The 22,981-nt window shown below is 39.9% G+C and overlaps 1 protein-coding gene across 1 annotated transcript; it reads right to left on the reverse strand.

Annotated features, from left to right (window-relative positions):
- Positions 1-7,144: 7,144 nt before the first annotated feature.
- Positions 7,145-7,708, reverse strand: LOC145796001 (uncharacterized). The gene has a single exon (XM_082880967.1). It carries the CDS (start codon positions 7,706-7,708, stop codon positions 7,145-7,147), a length of 564 nt encoding a protein of 187 aa, XP_082737093.1.
- Positions 7,709-22,981: the final 15,273 nt, after the last annotated feature.

Below are 22,981 nucleotides of genomic sequence, written 5' to 3' on the forward strand. Positions count from 1 at the left end.
GATGGTTCAGATGATGTAACAGTTATTAGGCTAGGTCCAGATGATGGAGCAGTTATCAGGCTAAGTCATGGGTTTAGTAGGTAACTTGCAAGAAGAGTCATGTACAGAATGGAGGTTTCTCTCTGTCGATGGGAAGTCTAGAGTATTAAGGGACACATGACATCATGAAAGAATGTCAGTTCGACAGGTGAATGTGAAGGTAAAGGTGAAGGTGAAGGTTTAATGAAGTTTGAACCTTCGGAAATAAGGGGGGCAGTTACAGCAGTTATACAGCAGCAGTTGCAAACTTGGAGGATTATGGGATCGTGGGTTAGAGAAGTAAGGAAAGCTATAAAAGCCAAAGATTTGCAGAAAGAAGGGGGCATTCAGAACAACATAACTACTTAGTTTTTAGACTTAGGAGTAGTCCAGCTTGTAACTTAGGAGTAGTTTCTTCTACTGTAATTTGTACTTATTGAATGAGCATGATTGATTTCAATTTGAAGTTGCTTTTGTTTGTTTAATCTATCTTGTTACCATCTGTTGATATAACAATTTGAAGTTGCTTTTTCTGTCGTTTGTTCAATCTACCTTGTTATCATCAGTTGATGGAGAAGTGTGTTCTTTCTTCTTGTTTGCTTTGTTGCCATTGATCCGAAGAAGTCCTCATTCTTTTGAGGCATTAGAACTGAAACCACAGTTGCTTGATTATTTTGGTTTAAGTTGTTCAGTTTAAATTATTATTTGGTTGTTGTCAATCTGGACCTAGCATAATTTTTACAACCACATTCGCAAAATTATTTTAGCTAGTTTCAACTAGTCTAGTAGACAGATTTTTCATGAATTTGCCCCTTTTTTTATTTCTTTATTTTTAACTAATATAGTTTAAATTTGATGGTTATGGATACTCGCAGGGATGACACACACTACAAAATGTACTAAACTCTTCTCCATAACATTTGTACCCACTTCATATGACAAAGTGATATACTACACAATTATTAGGTGAAGTCTTGATAAACTCTCTCTCAGTTGAGAGAAAATTTTAGGGAAAATAACAGAACAGTTGGACAGTAAAAAACATTATAAATCAGTGAAAAAATTTATATATTTTAATAATTAAAATATTATATTTTTCATGATTTTATAAATTTTTTTTAGGGAAAACTACGAATAAATCCCATAAGTTGATCTTATGATCCATTTGGTCCCAAGTTTTATTCTAATGTTCTGTTTGGTCCTGTCTTGCTTGAAAGGACATATTTGCCACAGTGTTTAATGTTTCCGTTGTTTGTGGATGTAAATGGTTGTGTTGTTGGCGCGTGGGGCAACGCGGGGTGGAAAGTGTGGGAAGATGATTGAGTTGTGCCACGTGACACGTAATAGCGTGTCACAAATTAGCAAAGCGTACTAAGGGGTTTTATAATGGTAGTAGAGATTTTGGTAGTGCCACATGTCACACGTTCAGGTTGCCCACATAACCGAAATATAACCCGTTTTATAACCCGTTTTATACATCCACATGCCCACATGTATAAAATGCTAACCCGATTCGTATTTCCCATAATCATGAAACCCTAATATAGCGATTTCGTGTATTTTTAGATTTCGATTGACAGTATATTCCGTTGCGTGATTCGAGAGAGGGGGGAGCGATATTGAAGATTGATTGCAGCGTTACATTGATTTAAGATTTGTGTGACGTTGTAGGGCGTTCAACGTTTCGGAACCCTATTCTCAGTCTTCTGTGTTCGTTGGTTTGTCAGACGTCTGCAATGGCCGAAAAAGGTATGTCACGTAACATTGTTTTTGAGATCTTTTTGTGGTAATGTCTTACTTTGGTAGTTGTTGTTTTCGTTCTGATTACCGGTGTGGTCGGTCGTTTTTATGTTCAATCATGTAGTTTTTGGGGTGTGTGTTTTGTTTTAGAGGTATTTGCGATGTCAATGTTGTGTTGGGGTGTGTGGGTGTTGGGCGTGTGGTTTTGGGTGTGTGGTGAGAGAGTGTGGTTGTGGGTTTTGTTTTTATACGTAGTGTGTTTGCTTTGGGATAGTGTGTGGTGTACATTGGCTTTGAAGGGGGGTCGGTTTGTGGGTTGTTTTTGTGATGATGTGTGTTTTTGGATGGTTGTGTGGCTGACAGTTGTGGTCAATGTAATAGTATATATTGTAGAACAGTAGTTGGGACCACAAGAAAAGGTATACTTTTTTAAAGATTTGTCCTGCATATGTAGGTGTGGGGTCTCCAATTTTTTTTGGTGCTGCAGAGAGTAAATGGGATATGTTGTGGTTCTGGTACGCAGGTGTGGAATGTGTGACTTTGTGCATTTTATTTGTGGTTTTGAAATTGGGTTTGGGTAGTTGGTTGGTTTTGTGTTGTTGTTACTGTGTGTCTGTGTTGTTGTGTGAATGTGGGTTTATGTGTTGGGTTAACTGGACAGTATTTGAATGTGGTACATAGGGTGTGGTTTTTTTTTGGTATTGTTGTTAGGTGTTGGATTTGGTTGTGTGAGTTGGAATGTTGTTGAGTCTGAATGGTTCATGTTTCGCAGGTCACATAAAATGTGTTTTGTGTGTTTTTTTTTTTTTGTTATGACTTTTGTTTGTGGTTATGTGGCATGTATGTGATATGAGTGTCACGTTAAATGTGCCTGTGGTTTTGTCTTGCAGATGGTGATAGGGTAAGGAGTCCGTGGACACGTTCATGTGAACATAAACGTGTTGAGGGGCCAACTGGTTCAAATGATAACAACCTTGGAGTGAAAATGCAGGGGTGAATTCTATTCAAGCAAGCTAAATTAAGAAAGGGTGAAGATGTGTGGTCTGTGGGTAAGATTGTAATGGGGGGCCAGCCTAAACACCACACGAAGATGAACTTTCGTTCAAACATTGCAGGGATAGTGAAGCTTGTGAGTTTGGCAAACCTGCAGGAGGGACACTTGAATCAGTTGAAAAGAACACCATTCTGGGTTATGATAGAGGCGATACACATCAACAAGTTGAACCATAACGAATTCAGAAAGTGTGATGAGTTAATATGTAAAATTATAAGGGCATACAATGAGCGGGATAATGCATTTAGCATTGGAGGTTCAATGGTGAAACTTGGTAGCAGTGACATTAGGTTAATCTTCAAATTACAATGTGGGAAGAGGCGCATGGACTTGTCACCTGGACAAAGACCAGCATCAGACTTCATTCAACGTAGGTGTTCTGAAACTTCACGCATAATATCGAAACTAGTGAAGACGTTATTTTTAGAGGCTGTTAGTGGTCATACCAAACAAGATGAGGAAGACGCTGCGAAGCTATTAGCGCTGTACATTTGTGGGAAGCTTTTTTTCGCCAACTCTAGGGAGACAATAAGTTGGACATTTGTTCAGTACTTGAACAATCTGAATACCGTACGGATGTATGATTGGACAGGCGCAATCTTGGCAACGTTGATGGGGTCAGTCAAGGATTTTCACAAAACGCCGAGGAAGGTGACTGGTTGCGTGGTTGCGTTGCTGGTAAGTGTGTGACTGACTTCATTGTTGTTATTGTCTTGTATGCATGGTTGGGTTTATTTGCACATTTAATTGGATTATTGCATTTTGTGATGAGTGTGTCATAATATTGGTTGTGTGAACATTCTACAATAGTGGAGCCTGAAACCGAAAACATGTTTCCAAGGTTCCTTAAGTGGGGCATTGGAACACTGCTGACTAAAGCACAAAGGGTAGAATTTGCTGGTGCTGTCACGTTTCAGGTATGCACGACGTTGGTTCCCAATCTGGTTGTTGTGGAGGTTTCTCAGTTATAGTCTGATAATGACCTTTGTAATTTGAAAATGTCATTGTGTTTGTGATGTGAATAGGTGAAGACTGATCGTCTAAGGTCTCTTGAGCATGAATGGGAAATAATGGGATTAGATGTCGAAGCGGTTGACAGAGATGTGGCCGACATTGTTGACATTGGTGCAAACAATGTTGGCGGTGATGATGATTTTGTTGACGGAATTAATGTAATGAAAGAGACAGTTGATGTTGGAATGCAGGGTGGGAGTGTTGAGGCACGTGGCAACAACAAAATTGGCAAGAGTTATGCGGGTAATGTGCGTGATCATTCAGTGGGTGTGTTCGGCGCTGGGATGGATGTACAGCGTGAATCGATTAGTGCATATGAAAATTACAGGCAGGTAGATTCTAAACTAGAAGAAGCGTTAACTGCAATCACAACACTTCAGCTGCAGAACAAAAACAAGGACAATATGATATCACTCCTTGAAGAAGAGATTACTAAGTTGAACAGTAGGAGCGACTTGCAGGCTGTGAACATAGTTGGTGGTTTTGGGTGTGTTTTGAAGATGAAAGATGAGGAGCTTGAAAAGTTATGGAAGGAGAATGGGGAAATGTAGAAAAAAATTTCATTATTGGAAGACTAACTGGAGGACCGTGATATGCATGTTGTCACGCAAGCATTCCGCGACGCTGGAAATAAGCAAGTTGTTGGTGGAAGTGGCATGGGGCGCAGTGGATATGGTGGGTCTTTTTTGTGCGATGTGTCACCGTTACGTGCAGTCAACGATTGTGTATGGCAGGCAAGCAATGAATCAAATGAGGTGGAGGTGCATGATCCAATGGATGTCCAGCAGTGTGATGCGGAAATAGAAATGTTGCCATATGTGGGTGAAGGAGTACCGCCGTTGGGCGGGCAAAATTTGTTGGTACGTAACATTAAAGGCAAAGTGAGGAAGGAGCGGAAGTTGGCAGATTATGAGTACCCGTTGTTGGGGTACGTGATAGAAGGATGGGATCAGAAAGTGATAATGCTGGAGAGAAGGACTGTGTGAGTGGTAATGCCGTTATAGATGTGGATGCAGTTGAGGTAGTAGGGAAAAAATGGTCGGGATTTGATATCAACAACAGGTTAGGTGTGGAAGATGATGACATTTGAAGAGAAGACGAATATCAAACAAGCGTATGATCGTAACAGCGACGGGTAAGGTTTTTTTTTTATTGTTTCCCTTTTTTATGTTGCTGTGTGTACATCACCGTTTTATATGGATTTTAAATAATTTGTTTGTAGGGCTATTGTGTGGGCAGACGATTCGACCGGCGTGACAGTAAACTTTATAAATTTGAAGGGACTGGTTAGAAAGCAGTGTACGGGGCAATGTACGTTTAAATTTCTCTTAAATGAGTTATACTTAGCGTTTGTTAGTTGTAGAGTATGAATGTAGCAAATGGTGGCAACATGCGAAGTGGTGGTTTTTTTGTTTTTTTTTCTTTTTTTGAGGCGCAGTTGTTTTGTGCAACGCAGGTGATTGATGCATATACGGAGCTGTTGAAAACTGATCAGTTGAAGCTGTTTGGAAATGATGATCAGGCAGACAAATCATATTTTTTCAGTAGTGTTTGCCTGGTGAGTTAGTGTGGGTGAGTGGTAAGTGATTATGTTGTGGTTCTTTATGACGTGGTGTGGTTTTTGTATGTGTGCAGGATATGGTGAAAAGTGCAGATGTGGGAGGCTTTGATAAGTTTATGCGGAAGAATATTTCTGCTGGTACCATATGTCGGTTTATTCATTTCCCGATGTGCCATAATGGACATTGGACACTTGTCGTATATGATACTGAGAGCGTGAGTGGAAGCATTACAATCCGATGCGGCAGCGTATGGAGAGGGTGGACGTGCATTACACGGAAGCGCTTTTGTTGGTAAGTTGTTAAGTAATCTTTGTTGATGTGTGGCTGGGACTTATGTGTTCATACTTGTATGTGTTTTGTATGTGTGACAGAAGGAATGGGTGACGAACGTCATGAAACAGTCGCTATTTGAGTTGGGAATGGATGTTCTCAGCATCGAGGCTGATTTTGATCATGCGCTAGAGGCTGTGAGTAGGTGCCCACAGCAAAAAGCAGAATCGTAAGTGTGCTAGTTATGAATGTGGTGACCTATTGTGTAGGTGAGTAGTGTTGTGTACTTCGCACAGTTTTAGTGATTTAACGTAAATGTTGTTCAATGCAGGCTTGACTGTCGGATAATTGTGTGTGCTATAATGCGACAGTACGTGCACCATTGCGATATGGAACGAACACTGCAAGGTTCCAACTGCAGCGTGTTGCGTGCAAATATGGTGAAGTCTTTTGTCAATGATCCGGTGCGGGGGTTGATATAGTATATATGTCTGCTAGTGCTTTATTTGGTTGATGGCATTATCATTAAATTAAAAAAATTTTGCGAAATGTTCATATGACAATTTTTTGTTAGAAAGGTTGTTATTCCCGTGTAGTTATTTAGTTTTGAAACATACATTTAGTAGTTTTGGTTGTTAATTTTTGCAGTTGTTGCACGTCTGTTTTTTAGTGTTGACATACAGTCATTGTCCAGTACTTATCACGGGTTTTGAATGAAATAAGTTTTTGGTTGAACAAATAATTTTGTGTGTTTTGCTGTGTATGTATGTTGACGGTCATTGTTATGTACGTGATACATGGGAAAAAATGTCGACGAATGTGGCCAAGTTTCTTTGGAAATGTAACGAAATTAGTATGTGAAGTTTGATTCAGTTGAGTGGTGTGTTACTGTGTGATTGCTTTTAGGTGGCGTAAGTCATGTATGTGGTGATCTTGTATCTATGATGGTATAATATGAAAATGACAGGGTATTATTTGGTGGGCAGTCTGTGGGAGACCGTGGGTTCGGACAGTGTTTGTGGGGATTTTTACGTGCATGTCTATAATGTTTTGATGGGTTGTTTGTTTACATGGTACATGTGAGACGGACTTGTAGGGAACAAATGTTGTATATCGGAGTGGGGTAAGGCATGTTTTGAAAAAAGATGTTGGAGGTGTTATGGTTAGGTAATGTGGTTTTGAATGTGAATGTGCCATAATGTTGCGAATCAATTATACGTCAACTTGTAAAATGTAATAACAGGATAATAATAAGGTTTATGCGTTGCATGTTACGTATCTTAAAAAAACAACAGAAAATGTTGTCGAAGCTGAAAACATCAAAAGTGTTACGGGTCATAGTGTGTGGCAAACCCGATTATTCTGATTAAAACAGAATGGCTATAAAAATGTTGTATTTGAAAATATATGTGGCTGTAAATAATGCTAAATTGGTTCTTTGCACGTCTTCCTGTTGTGGCTCCCCAAACGTTGGCAACGGCTGCATCTAATTTGTTGAACTTGTTCCCCTCTTGAAAGCATTCGTTTTTTTTTTTGGTTTACCCGGTGGTCGTTTGACAGCTGGTGGTTGTATGATGAAATCTTCAATGCTAAATGGTGGTTTCTCAACAGTGGGTATGGGGTGTATGTTGCAAGTGTAAGAATTCCGGTACTCCGACGCATGGTAATACGGATTGACTAAATCATAAAGGTCGAGTCCGCTGTTGTGAATAGCAACAACAGCGTGAGCACAAAGGAACCCTTTGATTTGCCATTGGAAACACGAGCATGTATGCTTTCCCACATCAACCATTACTGATGGGAAAGAGTGGACCTCGAAAATCTCATTGTTGGACTGACTAAGAAGCCATGATCTGCCTTTGTTGTATGCTTTAACTAACCGATCTTCCATCTTCGGGCAAACAACACCAGACCACGATTGCGCCTTGAGTCGGCATTTGGACATCTGTCGCATAATCTTGGTCCGAATACTGTCAACCAATTGAGTAATTGGGAGGTGGCGTGCCTCCCGTATCCATGAGTTGCATGACTCGACGGCATTGGAACTCATTTTGCCGTAACGCGCACCGCTGGTGGGATAGATACAGTGACTTTGTTAGACATAAACATACATGGTGGCATTGTGAGCATGACACAGTATAAATTTGGTAAAATTAAAAATGGTGATTGTGTACCGGAAATACGCATTTGCCTAGTACTGTGGCGGTAAATCTTTTAAGAAAGCTGGTGCCACCTTGGGACCAGCTTTCATGAACTCCTCCAATTTCTGGTTGAATGCAGCAACTGTTGGTGCATACGCACAAGATCGGAATTTCGACAACAAACACGCGCGGTATGAACTGTTGACGTAGCGTAATTTGTCTTGCAAGTTACGTTGCAAATGTTCTAAGCAAAATGCGTGATGTGCTGTGGGAAATATGACTGGGATTGATTCCAGCAGGCCTGCGTGTCGGCCAGACAAAAATGTTAGTGCTCTTTGGCCAGTAACAACGTTTGCGAGGTGTCCCAAAAACCAAGCCCAATTTGTTGTGTTTTCGGAATCAATGATGGCTATGGCTAAAGAGAATAGACCTGCATGCAATTAATTTGTCAAAAGGTCAATCGAGTATTTTCTTGTAGAATATTGTGTACGTTAGTATAAACAGACATGATCGAATGTGGCGAAACATGTTGCGCATGGTAACACAAAAACGTCATACCTTGGTTGCCATCTTTCGCTATGGCGGCTAGCAAGTTCCCCTTAAATTTCCCCTTCAGAAACATCCCATCCAAAAAAAGCATTGGTCGGCAATGGGCGAAACCATCAATACATGCTTTGAATGATATGAAATACCTTGAGAAACGGTTGTGTTGTTCGTCGTTTTCAATGTTGATATAACTGCCTGGGTTGTTAGTCATAACTGCATTGCTATACCAACGTAATTGGTTAAACGAGATTGAGTGTGCACCAAACATTTCACCACGGGCTTTTTCGACACCTAACCAGGCAACCCGATAGCTAACCTCCAAACCGTAATCTTTTTTCAAGTCATACACAACATCAGTGGGGCGTGTGAGGGGTTCGTCACGCACCTGTTCAGAAATGACATCAAACACTAAGTCAAAACCAGCCCTTAGGTTTTTGGGTGTCCGAACGGAAACACCACAGGTGTGCAAGCCATTCCACTTACGTATATAAAAAAATCCATTAGCATGTAACACACGTGCGTGTACGAACCACATACATCATTTCGATTCGCGCATCATGCATATTGCTGTAATCCGAACAGAATCATTCTTAATATATTTGAACCGAAACCCACACTCCACCGCATACTTGCGAAGAATCGTTCAAAATTCAGCAGCTCCCCCTTCAAAACTTTGGCCAACATTTCGAATTCCGTTCGCCCATGGAGTAGATAGAAAAACCTTCTCGACGTGGGGACAATATTTGTCCAAACAATCTTGTTCGTCATCCATATCCGACTCGTCAGACAACATATCCGACATACATGGACCAATCTGTACATTGTTGTGTGGATAGTGAAAATTTTCTGAATATCCCGCACGTGGTACCTCAATGATAACATCAATGCATTGCAACCGGAAAGATCGAGCAAGAGAGATCATGTTCTACATATCGACATCATTCTATAATGTGAAGTTATTGTAACTTGGCATTTTGAAGAAAAAACACAGATTGACAGGTGTAAGTCCGGGGAATTTTTCGTACACATGATTCACCAAGTCCTGAAATCGAAATGGGGCTTCCAAATTGACAGCGGCATTTGTATTACCGTAACAACAGATCAACGTTACATGTGTATCCATCGGCTGTAACAAAAAATAAGCTGGCACGTTCAGAAAATGAAATTCAATAAGAAGACAAAGTCACACAACCTCACCCACAAATTAATAATAGTGACAATACAAAAACACAGAGTCAGATACACATACACAAAACACCCATACGAAATCAGAACCATCCCAGTCCCCACAGCCCACATCCTAGTGAATATACAAACATTGTAAACACATCCACACAAAGACAAAACTACCCCCCAAACGAAACCCACTATCCTATCTCTCTCCCGGCTAATGCACCACCACAGACACCCACATTGACCATACCCCACAAACACCAATTCATACACATGCCCAACACATTATGTAACATGACGTCAATGCACTGGTGAAATCTAGTCCACAAAACAAATCAACAAAACGCATAAATCAACATCGCAAAAAAAGCATGACATACTTGCAAACCAACGGACATTGTCGAGGTCTGAACTGCTGCATATGCCACCGAAACACACAGGCCTCACAGCACAAACAATACGACGGCACGCCACAAACCCTAACAACGAAGTGGCTGACCCATCCTTTGAAGCAATATTCAACTTGCCAAATATGGTGTAACATTCCCAAAAGAAAACGTCTGTCCATGAAACACGTCCCACTAAACAAACTGAGGGCACAATCGTCCACAAATCAATACCAAAAATGGAAAAAATGATCAAATGGAACAAATCTGTCTAGTAATAGGACTTATTGGTTCAACAGTTTAAATTGGGGATTGATTGGTATAATTGTTTGTGAGGTAGGATTTATTGGTAAATAATCCTTTTTTTATTGTCATCACTGTGCAGTTATTTTCTCAAATTTATTTTTTTATTTTTTTTTTGAACTCTATTTTCTCAAAACTTTATTAAGTGTAAAAAGCATCATTTGTGGAGCAAAAATATTTTGGAACTTTAATTTGTAAGCTCTTTTTTTTTTTTTTTTTTTTTGATTCATTGGAAATTAAAGCAACACAAGGAACAAGTCCCAGATACAAACCAAGAGATACTAGTCTCTCATCACACCACAACCAATCATGTCTTCAATAAGCAGGGAACTAGTTTCTACTAGTGGTGTTTCAAGGAAAACAAGGTGTTCATCTTGGGCAATGCCCACTAGTTTGTAAGCTCTAATAGCTCTAATATGTATGTAGAGTTCATCTGATGTGATGTTTTAACCTTATTTTTACTTTATTAGAGCTCAATTAGAACTCAAATTTTAGAGGAATGTATCATTATTGTTAATGGAGAGGGCCTTTTCAAAGTTGTACAAATTAGAAAGGATATCTTTTCCTTTTTTCTTTTGTTTCTCTAATTTCAAACACATACTTTTTACTTGACGTGGGATTGGTTTCAATAATATAAATTCTTCATATTATAAGTTTTGTTAAGTAAATCATTTATAAAAAACAATGCAAAATAAAAGATTAATTAGACATTTATAACCTGATAATATGATTACATTTATGTTTTTTTTTTTAAAAAAAAAAAACTAGTATGATTTTGATAATTTTTTTAAAAATAAAATTTTATTTTTTGAAGAAAAAAAAAAAAGGAAGCTCTATGGGAGCATCATAGTTTTCATAGGCCCTGACCTCAGTATAGTTGGTTGACGATCAGATTTAACTCAACTCAAAGAAAACAACCTTTCACCGAGGTAATAGTGGGCTCTATACCCACTCTACAATAAGGATCTAAAAACTTTGTGACAGGAGTACAACACAGTTTTCAGAAGAAAGTCGCATTCCCCGAGTATCAAATCTAGACATTTTGTGTGAAAGGAGTGTGAAGCTCTACTAGACCATCACCCCGGTGAATTTTTAGAAGACAATTAAGACCTGATTATCAATACATGTGCAATTAATTTTTTTACATATAAATAATATATCTAACAAGCTTTATAATATATAATATAAATACTTTGTTCAAAACAAACCCCATAAAATGTGACAGCAGCTCTCACGTATCCCATTTTACTAACTCATTAGAATAAAAGAAACTCACCACCACGTGACAGAGTAGGACAGATTAGCTAAGATGTCGACTTTTAGCTAAGATGTCGAAAATCACTTTCATGTATGGTAGGGTTTTCCGAGTTAAAGGAAAATCTTATTATATATGAAAGTGGTTTTTATGTATGATACATAAAAAAATATAGATCATTAGATTTAAATAAGATAAATACTGGTCATTAGATAAATCAAAAGTAAAACTACGTAGAAAAGGTTAATTTTGAAATAAAAAAAATGATACTAACTTATCATTTGCTACAAACATGCTTACTATTTGGTATTCACTCATTTACTATTTGTTATGAATAAACTTACTATTCAAAATATTACCTGCTAAATAGGTCAATTTCAATTCTTGAAAATTGTGCAATCTTTTATATTTTAAATATATAAAACTAATGACATACCATATTTAATTATTTTCCCTCTATATTTTGTCTTGTTATGATTTGTAAAAAGTAAAATATGATAGGTAAATATTAATTTGTTAAAATTTGTTAAAATTTACTAATTTTTTAAAGTAGTCATTATGAAAAATTAATTTTCGATATAATATTAAAAATAAATAAAAAATAAAAAAATTGTAAATAAAATATTTTTAAATTATAAGTTATTTAAACTTAATTTTAAAAACATTATTTTAAAATAATAATTATTATTATTATTTTTACCTACAACACCTCAAAATATTAATTACTATTTAAGGGCCTATTTGGTAACATTTATATTTACTGTTTTCTATTTAAGTATAATTTTATTGACTATTAACTTAAGTCTATTGAAGTGGTGTCTTATTGATTGATAAGTTATATTTAATTAAGTGGTAAGTATAGTTTGATTGAGTAGTAAGTGAAAACTCAATAAATAATAACTAAAGTCTAATAGAGTAGTAAGTGGAAATTGGAATATCTCATTGAGTAACAACTTTTTGTATGGTAGAACAAGCCGGTGGCTATGAGAATGCTGGGTTCATACCAAAGAACATGTACAACCATTTTGGGATTGAGCATAGAGCACAGGTTGTTGATAAGGTGCTTTGGCTTACTATCAATTGTGATATTACTTATCACTTATTTTGACAATATTTATCACTCTTAAATATAATACTTATTATTTGTTCTAATTCTAATTATCAATCAATAATTGTCAGTGGCCAGATGTTTGATTAAGTAATAAGTCAAGTCATATTATTCATTTTAATTCTACTTACCACTCAACAGTTGTCAATAGTCAAATGTTTGATTAAGTAATAAGTCAAGGCTAATAAAATTGTAGGTGATGTCTCATTGAGTAATAAGTGGAATTTAATTAATTAGTATGTTAAGTCTAATGAAGTCATAAGTGAAATCTTCTTTAAGTAGTAAATGCGGTTTAACTGAGTAGTTATTCAAATTTAATGAAATAGGAAGTGAAATCTCATTCAGTAATAAATGAGATCATACTATGACGCTCTCAAAAGTTGGTTAGATTTCTAAATTTGTTTATCACTCGTTATAAATTATTTTACCATTTGTTTTGAAACAGGTTATCACTTAGTATGACACTCTCTAAATGGAATTTTATTTGGTAGTAAGTGAAGTTTGATGAAGTAGAAAGTCAAGTATCAAACGTTTGATTGAGTAGTAGTCTAATGGAGCAGTAAGTAGAGTAAGTGAAGTATCATTGACTGGTAAACGATATTTGATTGAATAGTAAGTCAAGTTTAATGGAGTAGTAATTAAATGGAGTCTCATTGAGTGCTAAATGAAGTTTCATTAAGTAATATGTCGAGTCTAATAGAGTAGTAAGTGGAGTCTCATTAAATGGTAAATGAAATTTCTTTGAGTAATAACTCGAGTCTAATGGAATAGCAAATGGAGTCTCATTGAATAGTAAGTGAAATTTCATTGAATAACAAATCGAGTCTGATAGAGTAGTAAGTGTAGTTTAATAATTGGAGTAATTCAAGTTTAATGGGATAGTAAATCGAGTATCATTGAGTAGGATAGATCAATTGGAGTGTTGTTTTATTGAGTAAGTCATGGTTGATTGAGTAATGAATAAATTTAATTGAGTAGTTAGTAGAGTAAGTTAAGTGTAGGATTACTAGTTGGTTACGATACTAAATCTATAGGAGCGGGTTTGGATCGTGACAGTCAATGAGTAGTAAGTAAGGTTTAATTGAACGGTGAGTCAAGTCTTATTGAGTAATAAATAGAGTTTAATTGAGTAGTAAGCAAAGTTTAATAAAATAGTAAGTAGAGTTTCATTGAGTAGCAAGTGAGATTTAATTAAGTGGTAGTCAAATCCAATTAAGTAGTTTCTTATTGAGTAGTAAGTGAAATTTGATTGACTAGTAAGTGAAATTTGATTGACTAGTAAGTGGAGTCTTTCATTGAATAGTAAGTGGTGTTTAATATGATATAACTAAGTGTGATTTAAATGAGTAGTAAGTGGGCTTAAGTGTGATTTAAATGAGTAGTAAATCAAATCCAATTGAGTGGTGTCTTTTTCAGTAATAGTGAAGTGGAGTTTGATTGTGTAGTAAGTTGAGTCTCATTGAGTAATAAGTAGTGTTTAATTAGATAATAATTCAAGTTTGATGGAGTAGTAAGTAAACAATTAACGAGTAGTAAGTAGAGTCTCATTAAGCAGTAAGTGTGGTTTAATTTAATAGTAAGTAGAGTCTCATTAAGTAATAAGTAAGCTGTAATGAAATAGTAAGTGGAAGCTCATTAAGTAGTAAGTGAAACCAAAATTGAGTAAATAATGGAGTCTACTGAAGTAGTAAATGGAAGCTCATTAAGTAGTAAGTGAAACTAAAATTGAGTAATAAGTGAAGTGTAATGAAATAGTAAGTGGAGACTTATTGAATAGTAAGTAAAGTCTAGTAAAATAGTAAGTGAAAGTTCGTTGAGTAGCAAGTGAAGTATAGTGAAATAGCAAATGGAAGCTTATTGAGTAGTAAGTGAAACAAAAATTGAGTAATAAGTGGAGTCTAGTGAAGTAGTAGGTGAAAACTTATTAAGTACTAAGTGGAAGCTCAATGAGTATTTTTTAACTTTTTGGGGACAATGATAAATTTGATGAAATAGTAAATAGAATCTAATTGAGTAGTAAGTGAGATTTAATTAAGTAGTAAGTCAAGTCTAATTAAGTGGTGTCTTGTTGAGTAGTAAGTCATGTTTGATTGAGTAATAAATGGAGTTTGATTGATGGTGGTGTTAGTGGTAGTGAGTATAATATTAGTAATGAAGATGATATTGTCAGTTCTAATGGTCTCCTAGCTGAAAGAGATGTTAAGTGTCTTGATGAATTAACTGAAAAAGATGTGTTTAAAATGACTTTTGATTCGGAAGAAAATGAAGAAAGATTTTATAATATGTGTGAAACCTCATATTTTTTTTGTTGTTTTAGTGTCCCGGAAGTGGGGCGTCAAAATTTCGTATTAGAGCCTAAGTTTAAACCTTACCCATCCGTTTCGACATGAGATTAGAGACTATCTTGCTCCGACTATATTATATTATTATAACACTATCTATTTTATCAATTAAAAGACATCAAAAAAAAAAAAAAAAAAATTTCTTGACCAACCTCAGGACGTTCTGTGACACCCCAAAAGGGATTCACCTTGTGTAAAACCTGTCGTGTTAGTCCTTCAATCATTCTTCTGTTGAAGGCAAAGAAAAGCTGAGAGGATCTGTTTGTCCTCCTTCAATCACTACTTTGCCAAAAGCAAAAAAAAAAAAAAAAAAAAACTATAGGGAAATTGAGATCGATAAGAAATTGAAAACAGGGGTAGGAGGAGGGACACGCAGTCGAGGCTCGGTGGAGTTAGAGTCTGTTATTTCTATCGGGGAATCATTAAGGTCAAGGAAGAGAATGAAAGGACAGCGATAAGGAGCCATGTCAGGAATGAAAAGATTTGAGCTATAGCAGACTGAGTTTTGTAGCCTTTCGTCTCTGCTCTATCTCCCTCGCAAGCTTAGGTTAAGAAAAGAATGGAATAGAAAGAGAAGACAAAGAGGGCGAAGGTCGAGATGATCCGCAAAATTAAAGCAGGACTGGATAACCTATTGGCCAGGCGCCACGATTATTGAAATCATGTGCCAGATTCAAAATCAAAGAAGACGGTGGAGAAGAGGGGGAGAGAGACAAAAACAGAGTGTATATGTATGTATATAATATGTATTTTGTCTATATACGTATATATATGTATGTATATGTATATGTATAGTTTTTCTTTATGTATATGCATTGAGAGGGTAATTTATATGTAAATTGGGCCGAGCTAGGTAATAGACCATTTTGTAGGCCACAGTAAGAAGGGCTGAGTAAAAGGGCCTTGTAATTAGTCCAGTCCAGAGGAGCCTTGCAGATAGCCCGGTCCGAAAGAGGTTGGTGGTTAGCTCAGTCACCACGGTCGGCACGGTGACAGTTAGCTCAGTCAAACCATCTTGCGCCGAGGTATTTTTGGCTTCTACTCAGGACCTTGCTGTTGGGTAGCTCGATCCAAGTACGCTATGGTTAGCACGGTCTACAGGCGAAGCCGAGGTAACATGTTACACATAAAGCGCTGGGATAAATGTAACATGAGTATTGTTAGCTTGGTTACATTGTCATTGTGCCGTGGCAATGCTAGCTCGGTCGTTTGGACATACTGCCGAGCTAGGACCATCTCACTTGGTTTAAGCAGTGAGGGGGGTATTGAAGGATAAGCATTATCTTTTAGGAGAGTAATTCCTAAAAGGACTCTGCTGGGGGAATAAGAGTCGTACTAGGATTGTGCCACACGGAACCTATAAAAGCTCACAACATCACCTATGGAGAGGTAACACAACTTTGATTCTCGAATACACAGAGCTTTTGTCTATCTGTCTATTGTGCTAACTTAGGCATCGGAGAGGTATCAGGCACACACCCGCCGGCTAGCTCACGTTTGTGTTTTCAAGGAGTAAAGCGACGAGGTTTGGAGGAGCGCAGACTTGATTAACAGGATTATACGAGAAGATTATTTCTTGCTCATACAATTGGCGCCATTTGTGGAAATCACAGAAAGAACAAAACCTCTTGATCAAAGTTTTTCTCGCTAGATTAGACGCAATGGCGCACAATGAAGATTTGCCGCAGTCCGCCATTGACGGACAAACCCCAGAGAGAGGTGGGAGGCGCGAAGGTATGCCTTCCATCCCTCCTATGGCAAATTTAGAGCCCCAGCGACAGAACCCCGGAGGGATACAAGGGGGAAACGGGGTAACAACCCCCGTCGCTCATCAAGTCCTGATAGGCAGAGGCGGAGGATCGACCCTCAAGTTTTGGAGGATCGGGTAAAGGAGCAGGACGAGTTAATTAGGAAGATGGAGGCGGACATGGAATTGATGAAGCACCAGATAAAAGGGAAGGGGGTGGCGACAGGAGAGGGGCACAAAAGCAACACGCCCCCTCGTCACTCAGAAGATCGTGGTAGGCATACCACGCCATCACAAGCAGAGACTAGGAGCCTCAGAACAGGGGACACTCAATCAAGGACTTCAGAACTCGTTACTCCAGGTCTGAGAGAATGAGATCATTGAGGTCTTACACTGAGAGAAGCACCTATCGGCCCTCACATACGCACCAGACATCATCCAGGCAAACGGAGTCGCCTAGATCGTCCGACTTACGGACTGTGCTTGAAGAAGGGCACGACGGAAGAAGGATGCCAGGGCACGCTACCCGGATAGAGTTTCAGCCCTTCGGCGGTTGGCTCCTCGGACGCATAGAAGCATCGAGGTAGGAATGCCAATACCGTACCTTGTTTATGAACCAACAGATAAAGCATTGGCAAGGCTACATAGCTCACCGTTCGTTCTGGCGATTGAGAACGCACCCTTACCTTCAGGCTTCATCCAACCTAAATTTATGACTTACGAGGGGAAGACAGACCCTTACATGCACCTAAGCCACTTTCGCCAGGTCATGGTAGTACACCGGCGGAACGAGGCTTTGATGTGCATCCTATTCCCATCCAGCCTTGGCGACCTAGGTTTAACCTGGTTCAAAAGACTACCAGAAGGCAGCATAGCCTCTTGGGCACAATTAGCGGGGTCGTTCGTGACAAGGTTCAGAATGAACACCAAGACGCCGATAGAGATCGATCAGCTACTCTCCATTGACATGGGCGACAAAGAGTCGTTGAGATCCTACAACAGTCGTTATTGGGAGACCTTCAACCAGATAGAAGATTGCCCCACAAATCTCGCCATCACGTAGTACAAAAGAGGTCTTCCAGTCGAAAATAGGTTGAGGGACTCAATCACCATGAGTTAACGCAGTAGAACGCCCAAGCAGAAACGGACGAGGCAGGCGGGACAACGGAGAGGACCACGATAAAAGGTGGTTGAAAGTCCGCACTACCATTACCACGGTGTTCAAAAAACCGATCTATCGGATTCTCAGTGAGATACGCGATAAACCTTTCGTCAGATGGCCAGCTAAATTGGGAGAGACACAAAAGGACTATGACGAAAGATCTCGGTGCACCTTCCATAAGGAAAAAGTGCACCGCACTAAAAATTGCACGCCGTTGAGACAGCATCTGGAAGAGTTAGTGGCAGCTGGGCACCTTGACCAGTACATAGAATGAGGGACACAGCCAGCCCCCCAAAACCACGATCACCCAGACGGAACGTCGATCGACGCCCCATCTCAAGGTGTGATAAACGTAATACATGGGGTATTCGAACCTGAACGAGTATGTGAGCACATGGGAATGATAAAAAAGATTGAACACTTAAGGGAGGTATTAAGCACACAGCCCACCATTAAAAAGGGGAGAACAGAGGCCACGAACGTCATGTCTTTTTCAGACAGAGACTTGGCAAGGATATATTGCCCTCACAACGATGCACTGGTCGTCACTCTCCGCATCAAGGATTACGACGTCAAGCGAATTTTGATTGACCAAGGGAGCTCATGTGAGATAATGTATTACGAAACCTTCAAACAACTGAAACTGGAGGACAAAAACTTGGCACTTGTCGTATCTCCCCTGATCGGATTCAACTCAATGCCAGAGTGGCCCGTTGGCAAGATTATCTTCCCAGTCAGAGCAGGAAGCATGACAAAATAAGTGGAATTCTGGGTATGAAAGTCCCTTCCACTTACAACATAATCTTGGGGAGGACATGGCTGCATGCCATGCGATCGGTAGCGTCAACCTATCATCAAATAATGCGGTTCCCCAACGAAGTCGGAATAATTGAAGAGGTCTTTGGAGACCAAATTATGTCCAAGCAGTGCTTCGTCACAGTAAATGGCAGCCGGGCTGCCAAAGGGTTTGTTCAGATGGTGGAAGAACCTGAGAGCAATGAATTGTTTGCGGATGTTGGCAAAGCCGCTGAACAGAAGGTAGTGGAAGACTTGGTACAGGTAAGAATAGATGAAAAGGACCCGGAAAAGTTCTTTTTGCTTGGCTCATCTATGTCCAGCACCGAGAGAATAGAGGTCATGGAATTCTTGACCTCTAACATCGAAGTGTTTGCCTGGACGCCGTATGACATTCCTGGAATTAACCCAAACTTCATCTGTCACCAATTGAATGTCCACCTAATTGCAAGACTAATCATACAGCGCACTCGTAGATCAACACTCTACCACGCCGAGATAGTAGCGGAAGAAATGGGAAACCTTCTAGAGGCAGGAGCTATCAGAGAAGTGCACTATCCCAAGTGGATATCCAATACAATAGTGGTGCCAAAGAAGAATGGAAAATGGGGTGTCTGCGTGGACTACAAAACAGTCAACAAGGTGTGCCCAAAAGACAGCTTTCCCCTACCACGGATAGACCAACTGGTAGACCTAACGGCAGGACACAATCGACTTAGCTTTCTTGATGCGTACAGAGATTACCATCAGATCACTATGTATGAACCAGACCAGGAGGTCACATCCTTTACAACGCCAAGAGGACTGTATTGCTACAAGGTCATGCCCTTTGGCATAAAAAACGCAGGGGCAACATTCCAGCGAATGATCACCAAGATGTTCGAACCATTGTTAGGCAGAACAAGGGAGGCTTACATCGATGATATGGTAGTCAAAAGCAAGGATGAGAATGACCATCTTAGGGATCTAGGTGAGATGTTTCAGATCCTAAAGAAGCACAAATTGTGCCTTAATGCATCTAAGTGCGTGTTCGGCGTAGGATCAGGCAAGTTCCTAGGCTTCCTGGTGACCAACTGAGGTATAGAGGCAGACCCTTCTCAGATCAAAGTGATTCAGGATCTAGAGAGGCCCAACTCAGTAAAAGAAGTACAGCATCTCACCGGTATGGCAGCCGCGCTAAACTGGTTCATAAGTCGGTCGTTAGACAAATGTCGACCATTTTTTCAAGCATTAAAGGCCAAGTTTGAGTGGGACGAAGAATGCGACTGCGCCCTAGCCCTAGCCCTAGAAAGTTTGAAGGAATACATATCTTCTCCACCGCTGCTAGTGACCCCAATGCCTAGAGAAGAACTATTTTTGTACCTAGCAGTCTCACAGCACGCAATTAGCGCAGTGTTGGTCCGAGCGGAAGGAATCCAACATCTGCCCGTCTTTTATGTCAGCAGGACATTACTGGGCGCAGAAACCAGGTACTTACCATTGGAAAAACTGGCCTTAGCCTTGATGATGGCCTCAAGGAAGTTGTCGCACTACTTTCACGCCCACACCATAATCGTCCTCATAGCTTTTCCATTAAAAGCTTTGTTCGAGAGGGAAAACTTTTTTGGGCGAATCTTGAAATAGGCAGTAGAGTTGGGACAGTTTGACATCAAGTTTCAACCTAGAACCGCGATAAAAGCCCAAGCCTTGGCAGACTTTGTCGCAGAATTCACACCAGGAAGTCATCACGTCTGCCCAGTTGACTTAACGGGTACAACCGAAATAGGGATGGAAAGTGGCGCCGGAATAGCGCAACCCCTAATACAGGATACCCAGCCACATCCCAGGACAGACCAGAGTGAACAAAAGGAGGGAGAAACAAACCATGCTGCACCAAGCAAAGACCCATCAACAAATACAGACTTGGTACAATTAGATAGCGAGGGGCAAACAGTAAGTGTGGACTTTGAAGAAAACACCAACAACACTCAGGACTCCAAGGCATCATCCGATCCCTCTAACTGCTGGAAGCTATTCGTTGGAGAGATATGGAAGCTCTTTGTGGATGGAGCATCCAACAGGCACGGAGCAGGACTCGGCATAGTCCTCATTTCACCAGATGACCTAGTAGTGGAACAGGCAGTCAACCTTGGCTTCCCAGCATCAAACAACGAAGCGGAGTATGAAGCGCTTCTGGCAGGACTAAAATCAGCACTCTACATGAAGGCCACCGAGCTAATGGTTTACAGTGACTCACAGCTGGTGGTAAACCAAATTTCAGGCGACTACGAAGCAAAGGATGAAAGGATGGCTAAGTACCAAGAGTTAGTCAGAAAATAGATCATAAAGTTCGAAATAGTGCGGATAGAGCAGATTGGCAAAGAAAAAAATAGCAGAGCAGACGAACTAGCAGGCTTTGCTTCAATGGTAGATACATCCATCCCACATCCACTACTGATCGACTTCCCACCCAGACCAAACATTGAAGAATCTGAAGTAGAAGAAGTATGTTGCGCCGAACTAGGTCCTTCATGGATGGATCCCATCATAGTGTTCCTAAAAGACGGCATTTTACCCGAAGAGAAGAAGGAGGCCAACAAGATAAGAGCAAAGTCACAGCGATTTTGGCTCTCCCCATCAATGGCCTTGTACAAGAAATCTTTCACAGGACCTTACCTGAAGTGTGTCCATCACAGCAAGGTCGAAGCAGTCCTATTCGAGATTCACGAAAGCGTATGCAGAAGCCACCAAGGGGGGAGATCATTGGCTTACAAAGCAATTTCGCAGGGATATTGGTGGCCTTACATGCAAGCAGATTCGAAGAAGTATGTCAAGAAGTGCGAGAAATGTCAGAAGTTCGCACACCAAATACATCAGCCAGCCAGACAGCTTCTACCTTTAACTAGCCCATGGCCCTTCGCAATGTGGGGCATGGACATAGTAGGACCACTTCCAACAGCACCCGGCAACAGAAAGTTCTTCCTTGCAGCAACAGACTACTTCACAAAGTGGGTGGAAGCAGAAGCACTAGCATCAATAAAGGAGAAAGATGTGAAGAAGTTCGTCTAGCAGCATATCATCACTCGGTTCGGCATACCCAAGGCGCTAATATCAGAAAACGGCACCCAGTTCGATGGTAAAATTTTTAGAGGCTTTTGTGAAGAGTACAAGATAGAATTCTACAACTCTACACCGGCATACCCCCAAGCAAATGGCCAGGCAGAAGCATCAAACGAGGTTGTCTTGGATGGATTGAAGAAAAGATTAGAGAAAGTAAAAGAAAAGTGGGCTGAGGAGCTTCCTCATGTTTTATGGGCTTACCGTACCACACCTCGACGATCAACTGGAGAAACGCCATTCTCTTTAGCCCACGGCATGGAAGCAGTAATCCCACTGGAAATCGGCCTCCCCACAATGAGAAGCGAGAATTTCGATCCAGACTTAAATGGGGAAGCCATAGCCTTGGAACTCGACCTTGCGGAAGAAAGAAGAGAAAGAGCACTGGTTCACATTGCCTCATACCAGCAAGAGTTGTCCAGAAAGTATAACAAAACAGTACATCCAAGACAATTCAAAATCGGAGATTGGGTACTGCGCAAAGTGATGGGCAACACCTTGGTACCCAGAGATGGCAAGTTAGGGCCTAATTGGGAAGGACCTTACAAGGTGGTTGGATTAGCAGAAAAAATGGCATACCACTTGGAAGATGAAGGCAACAAAGCCATTCCCAGGCCATGGAACACTACCAATCTTAAACTATTTTATTTCTAGCTTTTCTTTCAAGTATTTGTGATTTTTTCTTTCTCAATAAAACAAGTAGTTTCTTTTTAGTATAGTTGTTTCCTTCTATAAAAGATTGTTTTAGTGAGTTAGGCGCACTGAAAGCATAGTTGGCCGGAATAACCAACTTTGCACTCTCTTCAGCTAAAATTATAATCAGTGCTGAAGAAGTTGGCTGGAATAACCAACACCCCTCCTAAGCCCAGGATAAGGATCCAGGCTGCAGGACGTTTGGTCGGAATAACCAAACACTTTACTCTAGGTTGGCAGGAATAACCAACTTAGAGGTTGGCTGGAAAAACCAACACCTCTCCTAAGCCCAAGATAAGGATCTAGGCTGCAGGGCGTTTGGTCGGAATAACCAAACACTTTACTTTAGGTTGGCAGGAATAACCAACTTAGAGGTTGGCTGGAATAACCAACACCTCTCCTAAGCCCAGGATAAGGATCCAGGCTGCAGGACGTTTGGCTGGAATAGCCAAACACTTTACTCTAGGTTGGCAGGAATAACTAACTTAGAGGTTGGCTGAAAAAACCAACACTTATTGTTTTTCAGCCGAGATCAGAATCTAGGCTGAAGAGGTTGGCTGGAAAAACCAACACTTA

The sequence above is a fragment of the Camellia sinensis genome, chromosome 7, assembly GCF_055761805.1.
Source record: "Camellia sinensis isolate YWXY chromosome 7, ASM5576180v1, whole genome shotgun sequence".
NCBI classification, from domain to species: Eukaryota; Viridiplantae; Streptophyta; class Magnoliopsida; order Ericales; family Theaceae; genus Camellia; species Camellia sinensis.